General features: G+C 58.0%; 8 protein-coding genes across 8 annotated transcripts; 5 read left to right on the top strand and 3 right to left on the bottom strand.

Moving 5' to 3' along the window:
• Positions 1 to 3,344: 3,344 nt before the first annotated feature.
• Positions 3,345 to 6,096, top strand: BJ171DRAFT_501671 (quinon protein alcohol dehydrogenase-like superfamily; the record flags this gene model as incomplete). The annotated part of the gene is made up of 3 exons (XM_053110691.1): positions 3,345 to 4,145; positions 4,205 to 4,579; positions 4,660 to 6,096. Coding segments are annotated over 3 exons (2,532 nt in total), but the record flags the coding sequence as incomplete, so codon positions are not given.
• Positions 6,097 to 7,233: 1,137 nt separating this feature from the next.
• On the bottom strand, positions 7,234 to 7,792 carry BJ171DRAFT_580971 (uncharacterized protein; the record flags this gene model as incomplete). The annotated part of the gene is made up of 3 exons (XM_053114071.1): positions 7,234 to 7,314; positions 7,435 to 7,472; positions 7,684 to 7,792. 3 exons carry the CDS (start codon positions 7,790 to 7,792, stop codon positions 7,234 to 7,236), a joined length of 228 nt encoding a protein of 75 aa, XP_052967365.1.
• Positions 7,793 to 8,105: 313 nt separating this feature from the next.
• On the top strand, positions 8,106 to 9,092 carry BJ171DRAFT_423167 (ubiquinone biosynthesis protein Coq7; the record flags this gene model as incomplete). Its single annotated transcript, XM_053107583.1, has 4 exons — positions 8,106 to 8,533; positions 8,644 to 8,698; positions 8,859 to 8,927; positions 9,015 to 9,092. The coding sequence occupies 4 exons, from the start codon at positions 8,106 to 8,108 to the stop codon at positions 9,090 to 9,092; spliced, it is 630 nt and encodes a 209-aa protein (XP_052967364.1).
• Positions 9,093 to 10,951: 1,859 nt separating this feature from the next.
• On the top strand, positions 10,952 to 13,453 carry BJ171DRAFT_501660 (armadillo-type protein). Its single transcript, XM_053110690.1, has 7 exons — positions 10,952 to 11,254; positions 11,540 to 11,673; positions 11,792 to 11,961; positions 12,253 to 12,409; positions 12,500 to 12,551; positions 12,732 to 12,784; positions 12,958 to 13,453. The coding sequence occupies exons 1-7, from the start codon at positions 11,077 to 11,079 to the stop codon at positions 13,165 to 13,167; spliced, it is 954 nt and encodes a 317-aa protein (XP_052967363.1). The 5' UTR covers positions 10,952 to 11,076; the 3' UTR covers positions 13,168 to 13,453.
• An 816-nt stretch (positions 13,454 to 14,269) lies between these two features.
• Positions 14,270 to 14,815, bottom strand: BJ171DRAFT_404806 (uncharacterized protein; the record flags this gene model as incomplete). The annotated part of the gene is made up of 1 exon (XM_053107229.1): positions 14,270 to 14,815. A coding segment is annotated over one exon (546 nt), but the record flags the coding sequence as incomplete, so codon positions are not given.
• A 1,193-nt stretch (positions 14,816 to 16,008) lies between these two features.
• On the top strand, positions 16,009 to 17,925 carry BJ171DRAFT_71053 (uncharacterized protein). The gene is made up of 2 exons (XM_053115832.1): positions 16,009 to 16,986; positions 17,127 to 17,925. The coding sequence occupies exons 1-2, from the start codon at positions 16,302 to 16,304 to the stop codon at positions 17,798 to 17,800; spliced, it is 1,359 nt and encodes a 452-aa protein (XP_052967361.1). The 5' UTR covers positions 16,009 to 16,301; the 3' UTR covers positions 17,801 to 17,925.
• Positions 17,845 to 19,082, top strand: BJ171DRAFT_71058 (uncharacterized protein). The gene has a single exon (XM_053115833.1). It carries the CDS (start codon positions 18,051 to 18,053, stop codon positions 18,756 to 18,758), a length of 708 nt encoding a protein of 235 aa, XP_052967360.1. The 5' UTR covers positions 17,845 to 18,050; the 3' UTR covers positions 18,759 to 19,082.
• Positions 19,083 to 19,101: 19 nt separating this feature from the next.
• Positions 19,102 to 22,471, bottom strand: BJ171DRAFT_501654 (Ribophorin I). The gene is made up of 7 exons (XM_053110689.1): positions 22,414 to 22,471; positions 21,837 to 22,226; positions 21,315 to 21,518; positions 20,814 to 21,059; positions 20,324 to 20,689; positions 19,834 to 19,972; positions 19,102 to 19,671 (listed from the first exon to the last, which is right to left on the bottom strand). The coding sequence occupies exons 2-7, from the start codon at positions 22,208 to 22,210 to the stop codon at positions 19,534 to 19,536; spliced, it is 1,467 nt and encodes a 488-aa protein (XP_052967359.1). The 5' UTR covers positions 22,211 to 22,226; positions 22,414 to 22,471; the 3' UTR covers positions 19,102 to 19,533.
• Between the last annotated feature and the right edge of the window lie 79 nt (positions 22,472 to 22,550).

Here is a 22,550-nt window from a genome sequence, read left to right as displayed (position 1 = left end):
AGATAACGGCCTTGTTCGTTACAAGGACATCTTCCTAGAGAACGAATACGACACGGTCGAGCTGGTGAGCAAAGGGACTTGGATGCCGCTCGTGCTCTCTGCACCCCTGCCGATCAGCCATCTGGCCCTGACCATTGGCTGTTTGTTCCAGCTCCTTGCCATGGACGAAACCAGAATGAGAAAGCTGGGAATGAAGGATGGTGCCATGTTGAAGCTCCGGTTGGCTCAAGACAAGCACAGCGCCAAGGTGCAGGCTGGCATCATCCAGCCTCACGCTTATCTCGTAGCAGCCAAAAAACGACCAACGGTCATCATGTGTCCTCGGGATTACACACCAGCAACACCAACTGAAGGATGGGCGTGCCGGCTTGGCCTCGACACGCACGATGTATTTATCAGGTATTGTATGCCACCACACTTGCCATCAGAACATACCAGGACCCATCTGCCAACTGACCATGCAAACCCTCACAGCCATCGAGTCGGGAACGAGACCGACAAGGCCACCGCCCTTCACGGTGCTCTGTCAGCCAACGGACCAAGCCAGAATGCCGTCCATCCCTATCTCGATAGCCTCTGCCTTTGCGGCGACGGGGATTGGGAGCAAGGCTTCATCAACGGACTGTATCGATCGAATGTCATTGTCTTGTTGCTCTCAGAGGAAGGACTGAGGGCCACTTTCGAGGCACACAATGCACCAGACAGTCTACTGCTCCAGGTAACAGTCACTTCAGTGTCCATATCTGTCGCTGATACCACATAGTCGCACTCGCACTAACATTCGCACTCACAGATCCAGCACGCTCTCAAGAGAATGAAGGACACTGCTGGTACCGACCATCCGGTTGTGGTTCAGCCGATCTTCATGTGGTCTACATTCTGGACCAACGATGGACGCCCAATATCGGTACCGTACTTTCCCAATGCGAGCGACTTTCCTCAATATCCTCCGATTCACAACAAGAGCCCACTGTTCGACGGACTTCCAATGACAATCCAGCAGACGTTCAAAGACTTGATGAGGCTTCAAGCTTTCGTTGCCGCTGGTGATGAAAATGCTCTCAAGAGGTAACAGCCACTCGCCATGCCGACTGATCATCATATCCAAACCTGAACAACCTGAACGACTCGCTCACTCACTCACTCACTCACTCACTCACTCACTCACTCACTCACTCACTCACTCACTCACTCACTGACTCACTCACTGACTCACTCACTCACTCACTAAACTCAGGCTTGTCCCCAACATCCGAAACCTGATCACCAAGACCAAGACTGCTGCAGACCAAGGAGTAACATACCACCAAGGCGGGCCCATCCAACTTGATGCCGAGCAAGACTCGCTCCTGCGACTCCTCCTCGATCCGATCGATTCCACTTCCGACAGAAGGGCACTCGAGGATCTGTATGTCGAGGGCACCCGCCAGTGGCTGTTCGACCAGACCACCGACTGGGTCAACCAGGACACCACCGACACTGTCCTGTGGGTCAATGCCGTTGCCGGTGTCGACATGTCTGTCGCTACCGCCCAGATCGCCAACATCCTCACAGCCACCAACCAGCTGGTATCGGCGCTGTTCCTCAAGTACAACGACACCCGCAAGAACAACCCTCGATCGGTGCTGAACACCATCGCATACGGTCTGTGCAAGTGGTACTCGCCGATTGGCCGCAAGTTGCTCGACGCCGGCCACAAGAAAGACGACCTCGACAAGATGAGCATCCCGGACCTGTTCAAGGCCGTGATTGCCGATCCACTCGAAGCCATCGGCGACTACAGACCCAAGGGATCAGTGATGATCCTGGTGGATGGGCTGGACGAGTGTCATCCCCGTGACGAGATCCTCGGGTTCCTGGCCAGTGGACTACAGCGACTGCACACGAAGCATCCGTGGCTCAAGTTGCTGCTGACGTCCCGTCCCGAGGACGATATCAAGGCGGCATTCGATGGAGTCCCGACCAAGACGATCGAGCCCTCGAGCGAGGAGAACGTCCGTGACCTCGAGGTGTTCATTCGCCACCGACTCCGAGTGCACGACACTCTCAATGACTCGGATCGCACCGAGGCAGTCGCCATCCTGCTGGACCAGTCCAAGACATTCGTGTGGATCAGCCTGCTCCTCAACACCGTCGATGCAGCATCCAGAGCCGGCCCAGTGACCCTCGCCACGATCAAGGACATCAACGACAGTGCCGCCGATGTCGGGCAGCTGTACCACAAGACATTCGCCAAGATCCACTCGCAGTCGAGCCACCCGGCCGAGCTGGTCACGGTGGTGTCGGCGATCGCCACGGCCCAGTCGATCCTGACAACACAGATTATCGCCGATGTGTTTGGACTCGAGATCGGCGTCGTTCGCGAGTGTCTCAAGAGCCTCAGTCTGGTCCTCGATCCTGGTGCCAATGGACTGGATCCCCGAGACAGCCAGTCCACCAACACCGAGGTCAAGTTCAACCACAAGTCGGTGGCGGACTATCTCCTCGGCGACGCATCGACTGGCCATCTGTGGCATGTGTCGGACTCGTTCCACACGGTGTTTGCCCAGGGATGTCTCGGCGTGATCCTCTCGCACGAGCCAGTGGTCAACATCTGCGAGATCTTCGACTTTCACGACAAGATCCCAGACCTCGAGGACAGGGCCTCAGCCACGATCACACCGTCGCTGCGATACAGCGTCGCCCACTGGATCACACACTTTGTGTGGTGTGTGGACGGAGAGGCCGAGTCGAGTCCGGTGTGGCAGTCGGCCGAGATGGTCGATGTGGCAGCGGTGCTCACTCGATTCGTCAAGACGCATGTGTTCTTCTGGCTCGAGTGTGGGTCGCTCACACATGTGGTCAAGCCGATCATTGAGCAACTGGCTGTGCTGCGAGGAGTGGTCGCCAAGGCACCCAGCACCATCGTCGACGACACCACGAAGGAACTGGTCAAGGACACGTATCGATTCATCCGCGAGTTTGCCGACCCGATCATCAAGAGTGCACCACAGGTGTACAACTCGGGGTTTGCATTCACACCGAAGGGGACGGCGATCTACAAGACATATGCCACCCAACTCGAGGACAAGATCCCGTTCCTGGTCGCGACCGGTCCAGCACCCACCTGGGATCCGTGGATGATGACACTCACAGGACATACACACTGGGTGAACTCTGCGGCGATCTCGCCCAATGGCAAGTGGATTGTCTCTGGCTCGGTCGACAACAAGATCAAAGTGTGGGATTCCACCACAGGCCAGGCAGTCCTCACCATCGATGCCCACGACGACGAGGTTGCGTGTGTTGCACTCTCGTCCGACGGCAAGCTGATTGCCTCTGGCTCGTGGGACAACACGATCAAGATCTGGGATGCCACCACTGGCGAGCTGAAGCGGACGATCAAAGGACACAGCGACGCTGTGCGATCGATCTCGTTCTTTCCTGACAGTGCCTCGATTGTGTCTGGATCCAACGACAAGTCAGTCCGTGTTTGGGACGTTTCCACTGGCCGACTGTGTCTGTCGATGGACAAGCACGGCGATGAAGTTCACTCTGTGGCTGTTTCAGCGGACGGGTCCACGATTGTGTCTGGTTCGAGCGACAAACGCATCATGGTCTGGGATGCCACCACGGGTCGGTTGAAGCAGACCATTGAGAGAGGCAGTGACCACGACGATGATTTTGACGATGACGATGATCATGATTTTGATGATGAGGACGACGAGATGGATGACGGCGGCAACGTGGTCAACAGTGTTGCTGTGTCGGCCAATGGCCAAGTGATTGTGTCTGGCTTCGGCGATGGCGCGATCGAGATCTGGAAGTCATCCACGAGCGAGCGAATCACACTTGATGGACACAGCGAAGATGTGACCTCGGTTCAGATCTCGTCCGATGGCAGGACCATTGTCTCTGGCTCGTGGGACAACACCATCAAGATCTGGGACGCAGAATCGGGTCAGTTGAAGCAGACTCTCGAGGGCCACAGCAACTGGGTGAACTGTGTGGCGATATCGGTGGATGGCGCAATGGTTGTGTCGGCCTCCAGCGACGAGTCGATCAAGCTGTGGGATGTCGACACAAGCGGCATTCTGCCAAACAAAGCCACCAGTCAAACCACCAACTCAACCACCAGCCAAACCACCACCGAGCACACTGCCGATGTGAGTGCTGTGGCGGTTTCTGGTGACGGCCAGTTGATCGCATCAGGTCCAGCGACAAGACCATCAAGATCTGGGACGGACACAGTGGCCAGTTGATCCACACTCTCGAAGGCCATGACACCGGCGTCAAGTCGATCAACCTGTCCTTGGACGGTGACTTGCTCGAGTCCACTGACTGGCAAGACAACCGCACACTGTGGATCAGACACAACGGATGCTTTGTCCAGTCGGAAGTCTCGGGCGAGGAACTCCTGAAAGTCTCCACAGATCCACTGGCACTCTCGACTGTGTGGGAGAAGGTTGACATCCCGCAGTGGATACGGCAAGGAGATCAGATGTGCAAGGTTCCACATGGAATGTACGAGTGGAGCTGCCACCAAGTCAACAAATACGGGACATTGATCATGATGAATCGACGGCCGCTGGTGATCCTGGTGAGTCCATGGCTTTGGATCACATTTGAATGATCACCTTGATGGCAGGCTGACTCGACTATATCTATCTGTGTGTGCAGACACGTTTCAGTCTTGGCTACCTCTTCATGGCCCGCGGAAATGAAGGAGATCTGAGCAAGGCGTTTGGATGCTTCAAGCGTTGTGCCTATTGGGGGCTATCTGAGGCACAGATGCGTGTTGCAGAGTGCTACGAACAAGGTCGTGGGACCGACAGCGATGGATTTGCAGCAAGACATTGGTTCAGTCAAGCAGCACAAAATGGGCATCCCGGCGGACAGTTCCATCTCGGACGCTGCTGGGAGAATGGGATCGGTGGATCGATCGATCTCAGCGAAGCCGTCACTTGGTACCAGAAGGCAGCTAATCAAGGCTACGCTCACGCTCAATATCATCTCGGTCGGTGTCATGAAGAAGGAACTGGAGTGCGTATCGATCCCGTTGAGGCCATGATATGGTACCAGAAAGCCGTGATCCAAGGTCATTCTGATGCTCGGCTTCGTTTTGGTCAATGCTTTGAACGCGAAATTGGAGTGGAGATGAATTTTGATGCAGAAAGTAACTGGGACCAGAGAGCTTCGAATCTCGACCACGATAAATCTCGCACTCGATATGCCTTTGTTCGCGGTTGGATCAACTTTATCGGTCTTGGCGTCCCTCAAGATGACTCTAGTGCTCTCAAATCCTGGGAAGAGGCCCATGCCAACTCCACCGACTCCATCTACCACACTATTTCCACACATATGCTTGGCTGGATGCACTATCTTGGCCGTGGAACTGAGCGAAATCAAGAGCTCGGCATCAAGTTGATCCGAGCCATTCAAAGCACCAAGTTCCCGCTTCGAGATACCAGTTGTATCGCGCCGTCGCATTGGTCCACAACAAGCCTCGATTCGGAGGAAACTCGAACGTTCTTCAAGCTGTGTCGATTGGGATCGAGCAGTGAGTGGCTCTGTAGACACCTCTTTGCTATCTGTCTTATCCAAGGATTAGGAACCACGATAGATCAGACCAAAGCTGCAAGAATCTTCGAGCAACTCGCCAATGATGGCCACGCCGAAAGTCAAATATGGATTGGAGAGTGTTACAGCCGCGGCTTGGGAGTCAAAGCGGATATCTCCGTAGGGTTTCGATGGTTACTCAAGTCGGCCAAGCAGAGCAGCTCCTATGGGCAATGGATGGTTGGCAGGTGCTATCGCTATGGATGGGGAGTCAATAAGGACCGCATTGCGACAGCCATGTGGCTCCAGATGTCGGCCGACCAAGGGAATCGATATGGGCAAGTATATATGGGTCGATACTACGAAGAATCTTGGGGTGTCGCCCGGAACATTGCTAAGGCGATCGAATGGTACCGCAAAGCCGCAGACCAGGGATGCCAATCAGCCCAAGATCGGCTGCGGATACTGCTCGGATAGACTTTCTCACATAGCCACCAGAGTTTTTCCCCCAAGAGGCTCGTTTTGCCATGTGCAGCGTGCTGATATAACAGTGGGACACAATTTATCTTGAATCATATCATATCATATCGCACGCTCGGCCAACAGCGACCAAGTGGACCACATCGCTTCCCCAGGTGTTCTGTGCGAGCATGACGAGGCGGCTGGAGTGCACTGTGGCGCAGCGATATGTCACGTGGGTATCCTCGTCGCGACCCGCCAGGCCAAAGAGCGCTCTGTTCCAGGCGGCGATCTTTGATCGTTCACAGGCAGGAGAACCGGCCGAAGACGAACGACAGCAGCCAGACCGTCGGCGAGCAGTGCAGCCGTCTGTGAGCACCGCAATACAAAAGGCCTGGCTGAGCGGGCGCCACCCGTGCTGTCCGTGCTGATGACAACGCTGCCGAGGATTTTCATTCCCAACAGAGCATCATCGGCTCTGGATGAAGGTTCGGATGCTGATGGATGCGCTTGTGCTGGATATTCGTCCGTGTCCTCGTTGCTGTCGTGGTTGTCCCAGGAGCCGCTCCCTGTCTCTCTCTGATCGGCGGTGTCGATCTACAGTATGACGATAATCCTGAGTGGAAGAGCAGCACCCGGTCCTGATCGTCGCTCCTCGCAGTGCATCAGTCTTGTGTATTGGCCTTGGGGGCTGCAGGCGACCTGAAGCGAGTCTTTTGCATCCGAGGGATCGAACGAGTGGCTGTTTCTCAGAAACAGAGGCTCGGTGGGGAGGGCTCGAGTCGATACATATCCTCGCCCCCCCCCTCGCTGCTCTGTCTTCTGCCGAAGCATTCATTCGCTCTGTCGCTGCGATGCTTGATGAGCCTGGCTGCCCTCTGGTGGCCGATCAGGCGTCTGCCAACTCATCGACCGTGCACTGGGCCGCATTTGCGTGGGGCCGACCGGGCCGGAAAGCTCAATGCCCACCATTAATCTTGATCTTATCTGACTGTGGGTCGACACCGCACCGCCAGGTGTATTGAGGGAGCTGCGTATCGGAGACTCTGGAATGCACCTCATGCGATCGATCGACTAACAGACAGCGATTCTATTTGGAGTGATATGCGGCAATGCCCAGCGATGCCATCAGCGATCGGCGTGGATAAGTGGAATGAGAGATGCGCCCCCCCCCAGTCTCGCCTCGACGGTTGGCTCGGCTGTCGTTGCTGGCGGAAGGGCCGGTAACCCGAGCAATTACTGGCTGCTTGGCTTGGGTCCAGTCGACGCCTCTTCGTCCCGCAGCCGGCTCAGTTCCCCAACATAGTCCGGAATGGTCTGGATTGCAAGTGATGATGGAGATTGGGTCAGATCCATGTCGGATGGCGGACAGAGGAGGATGAGGAGCTCTCCGTTCGCCATTATGGCGCCGCGAGATGTGATGGTCTGTGACTTTACCATATCGACTTTGTAGTAGGCCTGGACGGCGACGCTTCCTGTTGATGGCAGTGCCAGGGCGGAACTGTTAGCAGAGCCGAGCCCGCTATATGCCTCCGAAGCGTGGTGGCTGCCGGGTCTCTCTCAGCCTTCGCCAGGGCGAATCTTGGAGCCGAGTCAATTCCGGACGATGCGGATGTCGCCATCACTCATATCCCTGTCGCTTGTCCCGCGTTCCATCGCCGACTCAGATGGCCCGAACAACCGTACCGAGGTAGCAGCCGGTGAGCATGGCCAGCAAGCCGAGGGTGTAGCTGATCTTGATTGGGCCCTTTGGCACAGCAGCGGTAGCGGCGGCGGCGGCAGCAGGTCCTTTCATGTTGTCAGATCGCAGATGCCGTCCGAGGACGACACAAGCAGCGAGGCCCACACCTTGATCTGGCGCTCGCCCCTCAATCCATCCAGCCAGCGCACCAAACCGCACTCGAGCCGGCCGATGCGGTGTGACTCGCGCCCAGCGAAAACTGGCATGCAGATCCATTTCTCGTCTGGAAACAGCACCCACCACCACCAAGTCAGTCTCTCGCCGCACCGAGGTGCCTGTATCTGCTTCCACAGGGATCGCCCTCCTCGCCAGCAGCAGCAGCAGCAGCAGCAAACCACACCCCGGCATGAGCCAAACAATGCCTGCGATGCGCCGTCGCCTCGCCGTCTCGGTGCTGGCTCCGCGACGTCTATTCACAACGGAGCCAGCAGCCCCCTCTGACAGCCCGCACAAGCGAGCACTGACCCCGGAGGAGCGCCGGCTGATTGCGTCGATGCTCCGAGTCGACCACGCCGGCGAGCTCGGTGCAACGTGGATCTACAAAGGGCAGCATGCCGTCCTGGGCCGAGATTCCAAGATCGGCCCGCTGCTGCAGCACATGTGGGACCAGGAGAAGGTCCATCTTGCCGGCTTTGACCAGATCCTGGCCAACAATCGGGTGCGCCCGACAGCCCTTCGTCCCTTCTGGGAGGTTGCTGGGTTCGCCCTGGGTGCAGGCACCGCTCTGATGGGCAAGGAGGCTGCCATGGCCTGCACCGAAGCCGTCGAGACTGTCATCGGCGAGCATTACAACGAGTAACGTATCGCCTGCGGCTGCGAGTGACCATCGAGCCGATGGTGGCCTTGACCGGTTGGGTTGCTGTGTGAACAGCCTGGGCTGATTTGATGGTACATCCACTTCACAGCCAACTGCGGGAGCTCCTCAAGATCGATGACCCCGAGATCGCCAAGCTCCGGGCGGTGAGAGAAGCCTTGCTATTCAGCTCGCAGTGCGGGGGTCATCACCAAATGACATGCAACGGCCGTTGCCCTCGCTCGAGGACATTCGGTTGCCAGGAACACGCACCTGCAGATCCCGCTCGTCCTCTGATACAATCGACTGTGAATCGGCCACGCGCAGGTGATCAAAAAGTTCCGTGACGAAGAGCTCGAGCATCTGAACACGGCCGTTGACCATGAAGCCAAGAAGGTGAGATTGCGCCGGCGTCTGTTGTCGCTCTGTGACTCCTCGCTGCGGCATTGATGTTCACTTCCTCTGGCAATTCTCTATCCGCAGGCTCCCGCATATCCCGTCCTGACGGGCCTGATCCAGCAGGGATGCAAGACCGCCATCTGGATAGCCTCGAAGATCTGAACGGCGCAATTTCCAGCCCCTCCATGCCGCAAAGCACTCGTCGTCGCTGGGCGAGGTGGCAAGAAGCCCAAATACACAAGTTCGTCCGTCTGCCGCGGAGTGACCCGCAGGCTCGGCGCCATGAGCCAATCAATGGGCAGAAATTACATCTGCCGGACGCCGAAGCAACTCGCCAGAGCGATGCAACGGCTGGCTGATTATCCCGACGTGAGGGCGTGGCAAGTCGGCAGCCACGGATTGCGGAGATTGCCATAGATTGCGGAGAATCAGCATCGAGAGTCGTCGGTCAGCGTCTGTATTTCGGCTGCACAGGCGAGAGAGCTGCAGATGAACCTTGGGCGAGCGAGCACAGGCACAGGGCAACATGCATGAGCCGCCAGGGAATGGATCATCTTGCTCGCATAAGCTCCTTCCGACAATCGACCAGGCGGCATGCCGTGATTAAGCTTCCAACACCAGGCCCCAGGTGCGACGAAATGGGATTCTCTGGATGCATCGGCGGTTGCAACGAGGCGGGCCATGCCACAAGCCCCCGAGCTTGCATCAGGGTTGGTCTGGCCCGGCCTACTGGCTCTCGTTCTGCTTGAACTCTTCCTTCATTTTCAGCGCAGCCTCACGGATCTCCTCTCGGTTGCGAGGGACTCGCTGTTTGGTGGGTGTACGGGATGATGGTGTGCGGCATTTAGCAACAAACCCTTTGCGACCGACACATCCACTGCCGGGCACTGCCGCTGTGCAAGAAGGCCGATCCAGGGTATCTCTGGGTGCTTCCTCCAGCTTCTTTGTCCTCGGTCCTCCGACTGCTGATCTTCCGACCCCCGATTCGTTGATTCCTCATCGTTGCAGCCGCCGCCTTGGTGTACGAGTCCCAGCACTCCCATTCCACAGCCACTCGATCCACTTGCTCCAATCGCTCCAACTGCCACGGATGATAGTGTGTGTTTCTTACATAGAGCGTCTCGGGGTCCCGGCGGTACTCTTCCAGAACCGTCATCTGATAGGAGATCGAGGCAGAGGCACATGTGAGAGGCTTGCATGCGACTGGCCGGCACCAACGACGGTCGAGACTCTCGATGTTCTGGAGGGAGGGATCAATCGAACCCCCAAGAACGCGGCCCGAGATAGCGTGCATTACCTTTCCCTTTCCAAAGAACATGTCCTGAATCTCGGGGCGGTTGTAGACATACAGCGACAGCACAGGGAAGAGCGTGTAGATGCCAAACTGCTCGGCCGTAAGCGACGAGCCAGTTGAGCACGTCAGTTTCATGGGCCATGGCATGGTGCGTGATCCCATCCCGCCAAAGACGCTGGATGCGTCAGAGAGAGAGAAAGCGCGGCATTGCTGGATAGTGCAGTTGTGGTTGCAATCGTCGCTCATGCGGCTGCGAGATGACCAGTACACATCCACCCATCCATCCGACAAATCATGGCGGGGATTCCAAGGATTCCAAGGATTCAAGGATCGAGACTTGCCTTGAACATCTCACGGTTGACGGAAACCTGAACCTTGGGCATGGCGGTGGCGGGTGCGGCACAGAATCGGCAAAGTCGGGCAGGTGGGAGCGGGCGAGGATGTGCCGATGTGGGGCAGAGAGTGCAAGAAAGGTGTAAAATCGGAGGGATGGTGAGGCAGACGAAAAACGAAGTGACCTGCGATGAGTTGGCCACAGCGCAAGGAGCAAGCGCAAGGGGAAAGGGGTAAGCGTAAGCCGCAAGAGCCAGACGAGAGCACCCGAGAGCATCCGAGAGCTGACCGAGAGCTGACCGAGAGTGCACACACACACACGGCTGTCTATTTTTGGTGCCGCGCACTCCCATTGGCCAGCGCACCCATATGCTTTTTCTTTTCGCTCCGCCGTGGATCTGTTTCGGGGTTTCGTTGGCCCGATTGACCTGAACAGCCGCATTGACCTGGGTCTCTCTGCTCTTGCCCTGCGCTGTCCTGCTCTGCACCTCCGTCGCCATCGTTGCGTCCCGCCCTCAAATGACCATCGCCGACATCGACCCCCTCGAGTTCGCCAAGAGCGACCCGGCCACGTACTCGCGGCTGGAGGAGACCCTGCTCAACAGCAGCGGCTCCGTTGCGCTGCACCAGCGCTTCCGCGCACTCTTCACCCTCAAGAGCTTCAAGACCGACCAGGCCGTCGACATCATTGCCAAAGGTGGGTGTCTGGCTCATATCCGTTTGAGTGGGCGGTGCCGCCTATGTCTCGACAGAGCAGCAACAGGTGTGCTGTGGCTCACACCCTCGCCGCATCCGTTCCCTGCTTTGCCATGGAATGGCTGCCCTTGACTGGCAAACCATGGTCCCTGCTCAATCATCCACCAATCCTTGCACTATCGACACTGACGCCTCATCATGCGAATATCGACTCTACTGCCACCATCATTCCATCCTGTGAATGTCATTGCATCTCGAAACAACGTCCGGCCGTCCACATGGCCAGGATTCTCCGACTCATCCATCCTCTTCAAGCACGAGCTCGCCTATGTCCTTGGCCAGATGAAGAACCCCCACGCCATCAAGGACCTCGTTGCTGTGCTCTCAAACACGACCGAGGCTCCGATGGTCCGCCATGAGGTGTGCCGATCGATCGATGATGCTTGATCGGCGAGTGCTCCTGGCCGCTGTCGCTGTTTCTCACCCTGCCCACCTTTGACGGGCTGTTCCCATCCTGCGACCGCATGTGGAAATCCAGGCTGCCGAGGCCTTGGGTGCCATCTCGGATACTGCCGCCCTTGAGACCCTGATCCGCTTCAAGGAGGACGAGAGCCGGGTCGTTCGCGAGACGATCGAGCTGGCCATCGAGAAGATCCAGTACGACGAGAAGAAGCGACAGGGCTTGATCAGCGAAGATGTCTCCAACAGGTTGGTGGCAGAACCCCTCTTTTTTACATGTATCGGAATCGGTCTGATTCGACAATGTGCGCTCCAGTGCCGGATGGCTGTTGACGCAATCGATGTGATCGACAAAACCCATCCTACGATCGTGGAATTCTGGCTCAGGAATTCTGCTTGAAAATGAGCACAAGGGTCGGATGAATGGCATCGGATATGGACACTTTGTCGGAGCACTTGCTTTGAGTAACCAACTTGGTTTTGATCTTGCTTTCGTATTTCTGCTCGCTGCTGTTTGCCATCGTCTCGGTCTCGACCAAGCCTGTACACGTCCATCGACCCTGCCCCTCCTGTCACAGAGCAAGGCCAGTCGGTCGAGGAGCTGCGGAAGGCTCTCATGGATGCTTCGCTGCCGCTCTTTGAGCGCTACCGTGCCATGTTTGCCCTGCGCAACCGAGGCGACACCGATGCTGTGCTGGTAAGATTTCAGTCCGGATTGTGCGGGTGTTTTGGAGCACCTGGTCGTCTGGATCGTGGCTGATCTGCCGTGTCTGGTCCGCCACTACAGGCTCTTGCCGAGGGCCTCGAAGATGAAAGCGCTCTCTTCCGACACGAGATTGGTAAGTTAGGAACCTCGAAGGTCGACCGAGCGACTGTTTGCCCGAAATTAGTGGGATCAGGGTTGTTCTGGATTCGGGCTGGAATGCTTGTGTACCATGTGTTGTATTCCCTGCGGTGTGCAGGACAGTCCAAGCTCAAGACGAGAGCCCCGCTAACGCCTGCTTGCTCTGTTTGGACAGCATATGTGTTTGGACAAATGCAGCACCCTGCCAGCGTCCCTGCCCTGGTCAAGGTACGTCGGCGACACTGGATCGCGCTATTGGCCCGATGGACTTTTGCCCTAACGACACTTGCGTGAACGGGTACTCGACCTCGCTTGCACTTTGTGCATCACTTACGGATCGGCATTTTGACTCATGTATGGTCATTCCTTCCACCACTCGCGGTTACACCCTGTGACCTTAGTCTCTGTCCAAGACGACCGAGGAGTCGATGGTCCGACATGAGTGCGCCGAGGCCCTGGGCTCGATTGCTACGCCCGAGGTCTTCCCTGTGCTGAAGCAGTTCAGCCAAGACCCCGAGCGGGTTGTCCGCGAGAGCTGCATCGTGGGCCTGGACATGTACGAGTACGAGACTTCGGGCGCCTTCCAATACGCCGATGGACTGTCCTCTTGAAGCAGCGGCTGTCCCGCTCCCGGAACATATACACACTCCTGTCTCCCCGAGTCGATCCCACGTACTTGAAGCACATTTGCGCCGCCGTGTCCGAAGATCGGGGGTCTGCGATGGATACCGCAACAGAAAAGCGAGGGGAGAATGTTGGGTTGTGACCCCATCCGCCGATTTTACTCCCGATCTCGGATCAGTACAGGCGGCTGTGCCTGAAGCGGCTGTCCCTGGTAGTGATGTGCATCATCTACAAGGAATGGGTCATGAATGAGAAGCATTTAAGAAATTGGAAGCTGCTTCCATTGTGACTTTTGTATTTTACATCGGAGAGGGAGGGAGAGAGGGAGCCGTGATAAGAGACGAGGCCGAGCGTGGTTCCGCACAGGGGGGGATATTGGGGGCTCGAGCAGATCACAGCGCCACAGAGGGAGGGCGAAGGATTGGTTGTTGAGCCGCAGGTCTATTTTCCGTGCAGTCTCGCGGGGGAGGGGGTTTTAGGCTCCAGGAAATATGGAGGAAGGGAGGGGGAAGAAAAAGGAAGCAGAACTGTCCAAGCAAGTCCGAGGTAAGAAACATCAAGCAGCGCCAAGGGCGATTGATTGGGGAGGGGGCTCGGCGACAGGGAGACAGTTACAAACGAGAATAACACCGCCCAAAGACGGGAAGGCGGCAGTGCCAGAGCAGCGACAGGGACGACAGCGGAGAGAGATATTGGCACAACGAATGGACAGACGAAGAAACGAAGAAATACACATCAGAATGACGGAGCGAATAAAGCGGGGAAAGACAACAAAAACGAAGAGAGGTACAACTCGGACTGTGCAGCCGTATCACCGAATCGGAGCTCATGGACACTGGCTTAGAGGGCGAGAGCACCGACGGCGCCGAACAGGAGCGAGACGGCCATGGTGCTGAAAGACCAAGATCGCGTGGCGGCGCTGGCGGTGGGAGAGGAGGTCGCAGCCGCAGAGCTCGACGAAGCAGCGGCCGAAGTGGTAGCGGTCTTGGACGGAGCAGCGCTGGAGGAGGAGGCGGCGGACGAGTTGGAGGGCAGGTTGAAGGTCTTGTTGGTCTGGACGTTTCCGCTGGAGTCGATGACGACCAGGGTGATGCCGGGAGAGGAATAGTCGCCAGGGATATCGACGTCACAGCCGAGGGTGTCATGGCCAGCGAAGCACGGGTTGTCGACGCTGTGGTCAAAGGCATCGGTGATGTTGGGAATCATGCAGCAGCGGATGCAGAACTCGGCACGGGTGGTGTTGGGAATGACACCGACGAGCTCGATGTAGCGAGTGTAGCCCAGGCAGCCGGATGTAGGCTCGACACCCCAGGGAGCGTCGTCGTACTGGCCGCCAGAGCCGGGGGTGGGGTCGATCTGGAGGATGTTGTTGTCGAGGTAGCCGGTCATCTGAATCCAGTTGTTCTTGTAGTCGACGACCTGGTGGGCAAGGAGCACGGCCGCAGAGTCGAACTGGCGGGCGCCGGGGGCGTCGCTGGGGTTGGTGCAGTACGAGACAGCCTGGCCCTCGGAGGCGCCGATGCCCATGCCCTTGGTGGGGGGCAGCATCAGACAAAAGTCGGTGGGATCAGCGGGGTTGAGGTAGGTCCATTTGCCGGCGGTGGCATTGGGCCCGGCGAGGACGCTGGTGGAGAGCATGGCCAGGGCACCGGCGACCCAGGAGATCTTGTTGAGCTGCATTACGGCAGGACAGACGACGAAACAGACGACGGAGAGGGAGGGGGAAGACGAGACAGAAGGATGGGTGGTGCTGGGAGAAGCGAGCGGCCAAGGGGAGTTTATATAGGCTCAAAGGCGAAGCGAAGGAGGGGTCTGCTGCCTGCTCTGTGCGACGGACCGTGGCGCTGGTGGTGGCCAGGGCAGACCAAGCGGGGAGGCGGCGATCGCACAGAAGAAGCAAGGACGCACTGCGGGAGTAGGGATGGGAGGGCGGTGTGCATTGGGGTGGGAGAGCGGCGTGAATGGGGGCGTGCGAGGCAGGGCGAGGCAGGGCGAGGCAGAGTGGAATGAACGAGGCAGAGTGGAATGAGCGAGGCAGAGTGGAATGAGCGAGGACAGACGCACATGGATGGGGCTGGAAAGGTCGCCGTGGCGAGAAGACGAAACAATCGCATGCAGCAACGAAACGACGTAACAACCGCAACCACACGCACAGGGTACCGAGCAGGCCGCAGATCGGTGGCCTGGACGCACCACACGTTTCGGCCGCAGCGGTCCTCTTCTGCAAGGGGGCAACGAAACGTGTGGCCCGGCAAAGACAAATGCAATTTCGGCGCGTGGCGACACCGAGGCCTTGTGCGCGGCCAACAGCGGTCACGATGGGCAGCGCGCGAGCCCAAACGGGTCACGGCTGCGAAGATTCGGTTGGACAGGGCCTTCCATGGGGGTGCTGTGTCTGACCCATCGCGGCGCGGGTGGCACCGCAGGCAAGGCGGGCAAGGCAAGGCAAGGCAGGCAAGGCAAGGCAAGGCAAGGCAAGCAGGACCAGAGGCAAGGCAGCCACAGGCAGGAGCAAGCCGATGCGGTGGAAAGGCGATCGCGAGGGAAAGATCGAAAGTAACGACTGGTTTGGCGAATGGTCGCGAGGAGTTCATTTGACATATACAAGCAAGTTCGAATATACAATCAAGTTCAAATATACTCCCATGCGGAGCTGCCCGTCAAGCCGGCGAATCAAATGCCGTGCGCCAAATGCGCGATCCAGCTGCAAACCAATCGCCTGCAGCCCGTGTGCAATGAGCCCCACAGAACAACGCCGATGCTGTTGCACAACAGGGATCCTGCTCAGCGACCGCGCTGTGCGGGCCGGAGGAACTGCCTCCGCCCGCGGGGTCTGCAGCGCCGCCCTCCAGGCTGTGCTGCTGCTCGTGGTTCGTCCTGCTCAAGCCAGGGCCTTGTCCTCCTCCAGGAGAGCCGCTGGGCAGAGCCGCTGGGCAAAGCCGGAAAGCCCAGCACGGGGAACACGTCTCGCCACCCACCCACAGCCCGCAAAAGTGGTGGCGGGCAGGAGGCGAAAGTGCATCTCGCCCATGGCCATGGCCGTGGCTGCGAGGCGAAGGTTGCGAATGTCTTTGGCCTTCTCGGCCATGGTGTTGACGGGCGACCGCCATGAACGACCGCCATGAACGACATGCATTCAGCCCAAAGTGAAACCAGGGCTTGGTTTTTGTCGTGGCTCCTTGGCGCGCCCCTGTACTCGTCCTCTGCCCTTCATCTCCCGAACGCTCATCCCCCGAACGCTCATCTCCCCAACGCTCATCTCCCGGCCATGGCCGTCTCCGTCGGTCCGTCCACCTTCCTCTCGACGCCCTTCCTCGTCGGCGCCGTCTCGATCCTGATCTACTTCTCTGTCCTCGGCGCCGCCCTGCTGCTGTGTCTGCTGCCGGTGCTCTCGGCTCCGTCGTCGGCTCGCTCGTCCTCCGTGTGGATCTATCTCACCTCGGGTCTGGCCACCTTCGGCATCACCTGGTTCTACATCTTGCGCTGGATCGGCAGCGATCTCCAAGCTTACTGGATCCAGGACCCCGTCCAAGGCTTCACCAACTGGGTCGTCCACTCCGATCTCTTCGATGCCGCCTATGTCGCCGTCGTCAACAGCAGCGCCGGATGGTGGTGGTCGTGCCAGCATCTTCTGTACACCTTGACCGTCATCGTCTTCTTCTGGGCAGAGGGTCCGCACCGCCTCGATCCAGCAGCAGGCCCCAAGGCCAACACCAACACATGGATCTTTGTCGTCCTTGGATTTCTCGGCGCAATGGGCTTCAGCGTCCCGTTGTTCCTGGCCCAGCACCATATCTATGCCCGTGGTGAGTGCAAGTCCTTGTCTGTGCATTCTCATCGAACACAGGCATCCATCAGGCCTGTGCGTTCTGGTGGGCCCTGGTTCCTCCAAAGGACAGTGCCAAGCTGTCTGCTCAGTCCTCAAGACCCACATCTCGCTTTCCAGGCTCACTTCCGGTCCTGGTGCAGCCACAGCCGTCGATGCTGCTCTCGATCTGCATCGGCCTGTCGCTCCTGTCGGTGGTCTCCACGACCTACACCCCGCTCGACTCGCCGCTCTTTGGGTTCAACCTCAAGCTCCTCCACGGACTGCTGTTCTTGCCGATTGTCATCGCGGGCGGCCTCGGTATCTTTGCGCCTCGTCGCAGCGATCACAGCGATCGCAGCCCCCCAGAAACTGCCCGCCACCGATCCCACGACAGCGCCTCGCAGGGGTATCTCTCGAACTTGTATTGGCTCATAGCCGGGGCTGCAATCACGTCGCATGCCATGCTGACGCTCGACCACTTTTCGACTCGCAAGCTCGATGCGCTTGGACTCTGGGCTGCCATCTGGACGAACGACTGCCAGACGTCAATCTCGGTCGACTACCTGGCTTCTCTCGTCGTGATCACCTTCTTCATGGCGCGCGAGATCGTCCGCCAGTTGAGCCAGACGAGCCAGGCTTCAAAGCCTAAGCAACAGCAGGGTCTATTCCTGACGACCGTCGCCGTCGGGCTGCTCTGGTCCGGGCTGGCCGCCTTGGCACTGGTCGCCTCGCTCTCGGTCGTCTTCCCCATCTTTCTGGCTGTCCGCGAAGGCTGGAAGCTCTCAGCTGCTCAGCGGCACAAGACTGAATAAAGCCAATCGGGCTGCTGGACAGAAGCAATCAATCTTACTCGCCATAACACCCGCTCGTGCGCCACAGGGGCCAACCCGAGCAGCGGCGTTCGCGAACAGTTGCTCCGCATCTTCAACGGCCATCGATTCACATTGCTGATTGCCATGTCAGGCTGTGACAAATTTCAGAGGCTGACAGGGCCACCGTCTCTACAAGCAGTAGCGTCTTGACTGCACACCTGCTTCCTTCATTACCACCTTCAATTGCAACATGAGCACCATTCGCAGCATGGGCCTCTGCCACCTTCATATACGCCGTCCACAGATCGGTTCATGGACACAAGCTTCGTCCATGGTCAATGGTGTCAATATTCAGCCGAAGAGCCACAGGCACCCTTCCCGATGTGCATATCCCAATCCGGCTCTACCCCCACTCTCATACATCAAACTCTCCAAGATCCCTTCAAACAACCGTAGTCAGGATCTCCTTGATCTCGAGCTCAATCGCATCCAGCTCACTCTTGACTTGCTTCTCCTTCTCCGACAAGTCGCGCTTCAGCTGCTCGGCTTTGCTATCGGTGCCGCCACCCAGGACCGTAACAAGCTCCCGGTACATCGCCTTGGTCTTCAGGATCTTGTGCCTCTCCAGCGCCACGAGCCGCTCGAGCTGCGCCGCGTACTGCGGAGAGACAATCCGGGCAGTCTCGGCGATCTGCTTCATCTGGGCTTGGTTAGTCTCGATCTGGCGGTAGATCTCGTCCGAGCTGGCCTCGAACTTGGCCGCATCCAGCGAGCGCTTGAACTCGGTCATGGCCAGGCTCAACTTGAACCCAATCTGGATCTGCTGCGTTTGGATGTCTCCGACTCTCTGTCGGTGCTGCTTCAGCGCCCGAGCCACCACGGCTGGATCCTGTCATTGACGAAACAAGGGGAGCCGAGACACAGAGGCGATGAAGCGGAGAGTAGAAGAGGATCATGACAGCGATAAGAACGATAACTGGTCAGTACCGACAACAACGGTGCGCGAGGGAGTCGATTTGCGTCGCGGTGCTCGTGGGAATGCCAGATATCACGCCAGTCATACAAGTCCACAAGGGGCAACAGGCACGAAAAGGCAGTTCCACAAAGTGCTCGACAAGGCGCAAAGTCAAGAGGAGGGGGAGTGGGAGCTCTGTAGTAGAAAACGACATGCGGCCTGATAATGAGAGAAGCAAGCTTGTGAAATAGATCAAGCACTCTTGAGCAGAGAAGGGCAAAGAGAGCCCGAGGGCCACGTTTGGGTGCATAAATGGTGTGGTAAGGGGGGGGGATAGCCAAGATGATGCATGGGATTCAAAGGCCTCCCTGGGAACTGGCTTTTTTATTTGCTCAAAGAGAGTGTGAAAGGAGGGGTGGCGGGAGGGAGCGGAGCGAGAAGGGATAGGGGGGCGAGAAGGGAGGGAGCGGTCGAGCCGTTCGCAGAGTACCGTTGGAATCAAAACATAAAGCGGAAAAGTGCACATGTGATCATGCAAAAAGAGGTAAAAACGGAGACAAATGGGGGGGGGGAGAGGAGATGGGCATGTTCAAGCCAACCAGGTCGCCACTCGTTGGGCATATCCAGAGGAGGCGGTGCAAGAAGGCCACCGGCTTTCAGCAAAGCAGAGTGGCCTCCAGCCCAGAGACAACCAGGCCAACGCAACCCCTCCCCCATCCATACCGCCGAGCAAAGAACACAGAGCACAGAGAGACGCGAGACGATGAGCGACAAGAAATCAACGCGTGGTGCTTGCCTTGCTGATGGAGAGATCGAGGCGGGCTGCAATGATACCAATCAAGAAGATTGCGCCAAAGGCGGCCGACACCACCAGAGGCTTCTGGAAGATCCTCCACGCAGGGAAATCATAGACAATCTGTCGGAAGGAGCACGCAGACAAAACAGTGCGTGAGTACATGCATTGTGTGGACAGACAAAAGCATGAAGCGATCAGCAGGGGACGCGCCGGTCGCTGGCAGTCAAGTCGGACTCGGCGTTGTGGGGAATCGTTCCACGCATCCCCTCAAAGAAGACGCACCTGAATAGGCGCCCCAAACTCGTCCACCATGTTGCGCTTCTCGAGAACGACGGCCTGACGACCAGTGGAGTCGAAAACGGTGTAGTGCTTCACAAACGTCTGCTTGTCGAAGGTGTAGGGGCTCAGGATCTCGACAAAGCTAACACGATGTGCGGCCAAACAAAGGAGTGCATGAGTGGTCGGATTCAATGCTGGCTCGCTTGATGCTGGCTCGCTTGATGCTAGCTCGCTTGGCACTCCACAACGGGGCACACGCGATCTGGTCTGATCGCAGCGAGACACAGATGCTGTCGTCAAGAGGGCAGAGTCTTCCCCGAGCACGATGGTGGTTCGTGTCTGTCGCCGCATACATATCTCATCCTTCCCGCCATCTGAATGCCAACCACAGCCGCTGCGAACACCTCCAGCGCAAAAGGTGCGAGTGCCCGTCCAGATCCAGCACACTCGAGCACTGATCCGCGCTGTTGCTCTGATCTTTGCTGTCACTCACCTGGCACCTTCGGGGAGAATGATCTTGAAATGGCCGTGGTCGACGGTGACGTTCGGGATACTGCCAAGGATGGGGACTTGCAGGATGTAGCGGTCACGGTGGGCATCCTTCTTGACAAACTGATCGAGGGGCACATCGAAGGTGTGGTGCCAAGTGTACTTCCAGCCGCCAAAGACAGGGTATCGGGGCTTGATCTGCAGCAGCGAGCGCTGACTGTTCTGGTGGAAATTTGAGGTCGAGACGTTGCCGATGGCATCGCGGTAGAAGACGTTCTTGATGTTGGGGGGGAGGGTAATGTCGAGGGCCCTGAGGGCGTTGGGGATGGCCTTGAAGTACAGATCGACGCGGGCGTAGTGGCCTTTGAGCCTGCGCGAGGACGAGCGTTGTGGGTGAGGCGCGGCGATTAAACCACCCATCCAGTCGGCGTATGGCCGAGTGCAGGACCGAGGCCTGTCAACCGAGGCGCACGCGATCCACGAGCATCACTTACTTGGCGCCTTCGTTGTGCAGCTCGTAGTGTTCCTTGACAAACATGTTGTTTCCCCAGTGGCTGAGCTCAATCTCCTTCTCGTAGTTGCGGGCCACAGCAACGATCCTGGGGAACTCAAAGTGCACATAGAGAGGAGAGCGCTCAAAGGCGTCGACGGCGGTGTAAGGGCCGTACACAATGTCGGTGCCCTTCTTGACGACAGGGAGGTTGGCGTTGGTGTAGTTCTTGACATTGGAGGTGGGCAGGCTGGACGGATGGTCCGGAGCAGAGCGTTGCGGGTCAGATGGAGGTTGCAGGCGGTGATCGGATCATGCTCGTCTCGAGTCGCGTCGTGATTCGAGGGGCCATGATCGCCTCAGGGCCATATCTCGATACATCAAAGCTACCGAAGCAAAACCGCGCCAACGCCGGTCGCTCTGCGGGTCGTGTCGACGACGGACACGCCTCCCTCTCTTCATGCGATCGGTGGGCAAAGAACGCGACTCTGGACCGAGATCTTACTGGACAGTGATGCGCTGCTTCTCGGTGAAGTACGGGGTGTGGAAGTAGACCGAATCCGAGAACTCCACAAACTGCACGTCTGACTGGGCAATTGCCTTAGGGTAGGGCTTCAGGACATGGGTGTAAGCCACGTTGATCTGCAGGGTCAGCTTCTCGTCCTTGGCCAGGGGGCTGGCGAGCTTGACCTTGAAGTATTGAACATCGCTGGACAAGACGGTCAACAGCGAGACGGGAAGATTCAACATAGTCAGTGTCGGGCCGAGACAGACAGCTGCTGCAGATGCACTCTCGAGCCATCGCGCGGTATGTGTATGTGTCTGCGAAGGTCTTGGTCCGGCCCCGACCAGGCGCCGCAATCCGTCATCAGCGATCGCTGAGACGGGACCGGAGTGGGATGGACGCGAGGATCGTGGCGAGATCCATTGCCTGGCCGAGCCGGGGGATACTGTCGTTTCGGGATCGCATGCATGGAGATCACCCAAAGAAGCAGTGTATGCACACAGAGACGAGAAAAGAACTTACTTGGCAGCGTCGAACTGGCTCTTCTCGACGAGCAGGTCCTGTGGGGCCTCCTTCTTGGGAGCGGTTTTGGCAGTCAGGAGACTGAGCGAAGCATCCGCAAGGGCAGCGGGGACCGAGAGCCAGTACTCCGAGGCAGGACTCTCGCCCTTGTTCTGGATGATGATGGTCGTGCGCTCTCGCACGATGGGGCTGCTGAGATCGATGAAGCGGTGCAGGTTGCTGTTGACAAGGTGCTGGGGAATCGATACGGGGACGGCCTTGACATCTTCCTTGTCGCCCTTGGATCCGGCCAGAACATGCTGGGAGAAACAGAGCAGGGCAACGAGGACGCCCAGCAGCAGGCGCAGGCCGCGATGGGTGTGAACCGACTTCATGTCGCCGTGGATCGGTCTGCTGGCCGAGGAAGTTTGGCGAGCCGGTTGGGTTGGGTTGGGTTGGCGAATGAGCGGCACGGAGAGCGTGGAGTCGCAGCTCGGCAGCGCAGAGTCGCGATCGCAGCAAGCATCGAGAGCCGCACAGGCGAGCGCTGCCGTCGCCGATCTAGCGTGTGTAGGGGAGGGGGGCATGCAGGACCTACCTGAAATCTGGAGATGGGAGAGGCCCGTGTGGAGGAAAGCAGCGATTCTGGCCCAAGATGCCTCGAGATTCCACAATCCCTCGTTTTCCTTCTGGCTGGGCGCGCAACCCTACGCCAGGGTGAGCAAGGCATCGCAG

The sequence above is a fragment of the Polychytrium aggregatum genome (genome assembly GCF_025602895.1).
Source record: "Polychytrium aggregatum strain JEL109 chromosome Unknown BJ171scaffold_15, whole genome shotgun sequence".
In the NCBI taxonomy this organism is placed as follows: domain Eukaryota; kingdom Fungi; phylum Chytridiomycota; class Chytridiomycetes; order Polychytriales; genus Polychytrium; species Polychytrium aggregatum.
Note: the sequence above shows the minus strand (reverse complement) of the source record. Positions and strands in the feature narration are given on the sequence as shown.

Bases quoted from the DNA above. Each gene is read 5' to 3' on its own strand.
- BJ171DRAFT_501654 (XM_053110689.1), bottom strand. From the start codon at position 22,210: ATGAAGTCGGTTCACACCCATCGCGGCCTGCGCCTGCTGCTGGGCGTC. The intron at 21,519-21,836 runs GTAAGTTCTTTT...CGTCTTGTCCAG, and splicing joins AGCCAGTTCGACGCTGCCAA to CGATGTTCAATACTTCAAGG. The intron at 21,060-21,314 runs GTAAGATCTCGG...CCATCCGTCCAG, and splicing joins AAGCAGCGCATCACTGTCCA to CCTGCCCACCTCCAATGTCA.
- BJ171DRAFT_71058 (XM_053115833.1), top strand. From the start codon at position 18,051: ATGAGCACCATTCGCAGCATGGGCCTCTGCCACCTTCATATACGCCGT.
- BJ171DRAFT_501660 (XM_053110690.1), top strand. From the start codon at position 11,077: ATGACCATCGCCGACATCGACCCCCTCGAGTTCGCCAAGAGCGACCCG. The intron at 11,255-11,539 runs GTGGGTGTCTGG...CCACATGGCCAG, and splicing joins CGTCGACATCATTGCCAAAG to GATTCTCCGACTCATCCATC. The intron at 11,962-12,252 runs GTTGGTGGCAGA...GTCTCGACCAAG, and splicing joins AGCGAAGATGTCTCCAACAG to CCTGTACACGTCCATCGACC.
- BJ171DRAFT_71053 (XM_053115832.1), top strand. From the start codon at position 16,302: ATGAACGACATGCATTCAGCCCAAAGTGAAACCAGGGCTTGGTTTTTG. The intron at 16,987-17,126 runs GTGAGTGCAAGT...CTCGCTTTCCAG, and splicing joins GCACCATATCTATGCCCGTG to GCTCACTTCCGGTCCTGGTG.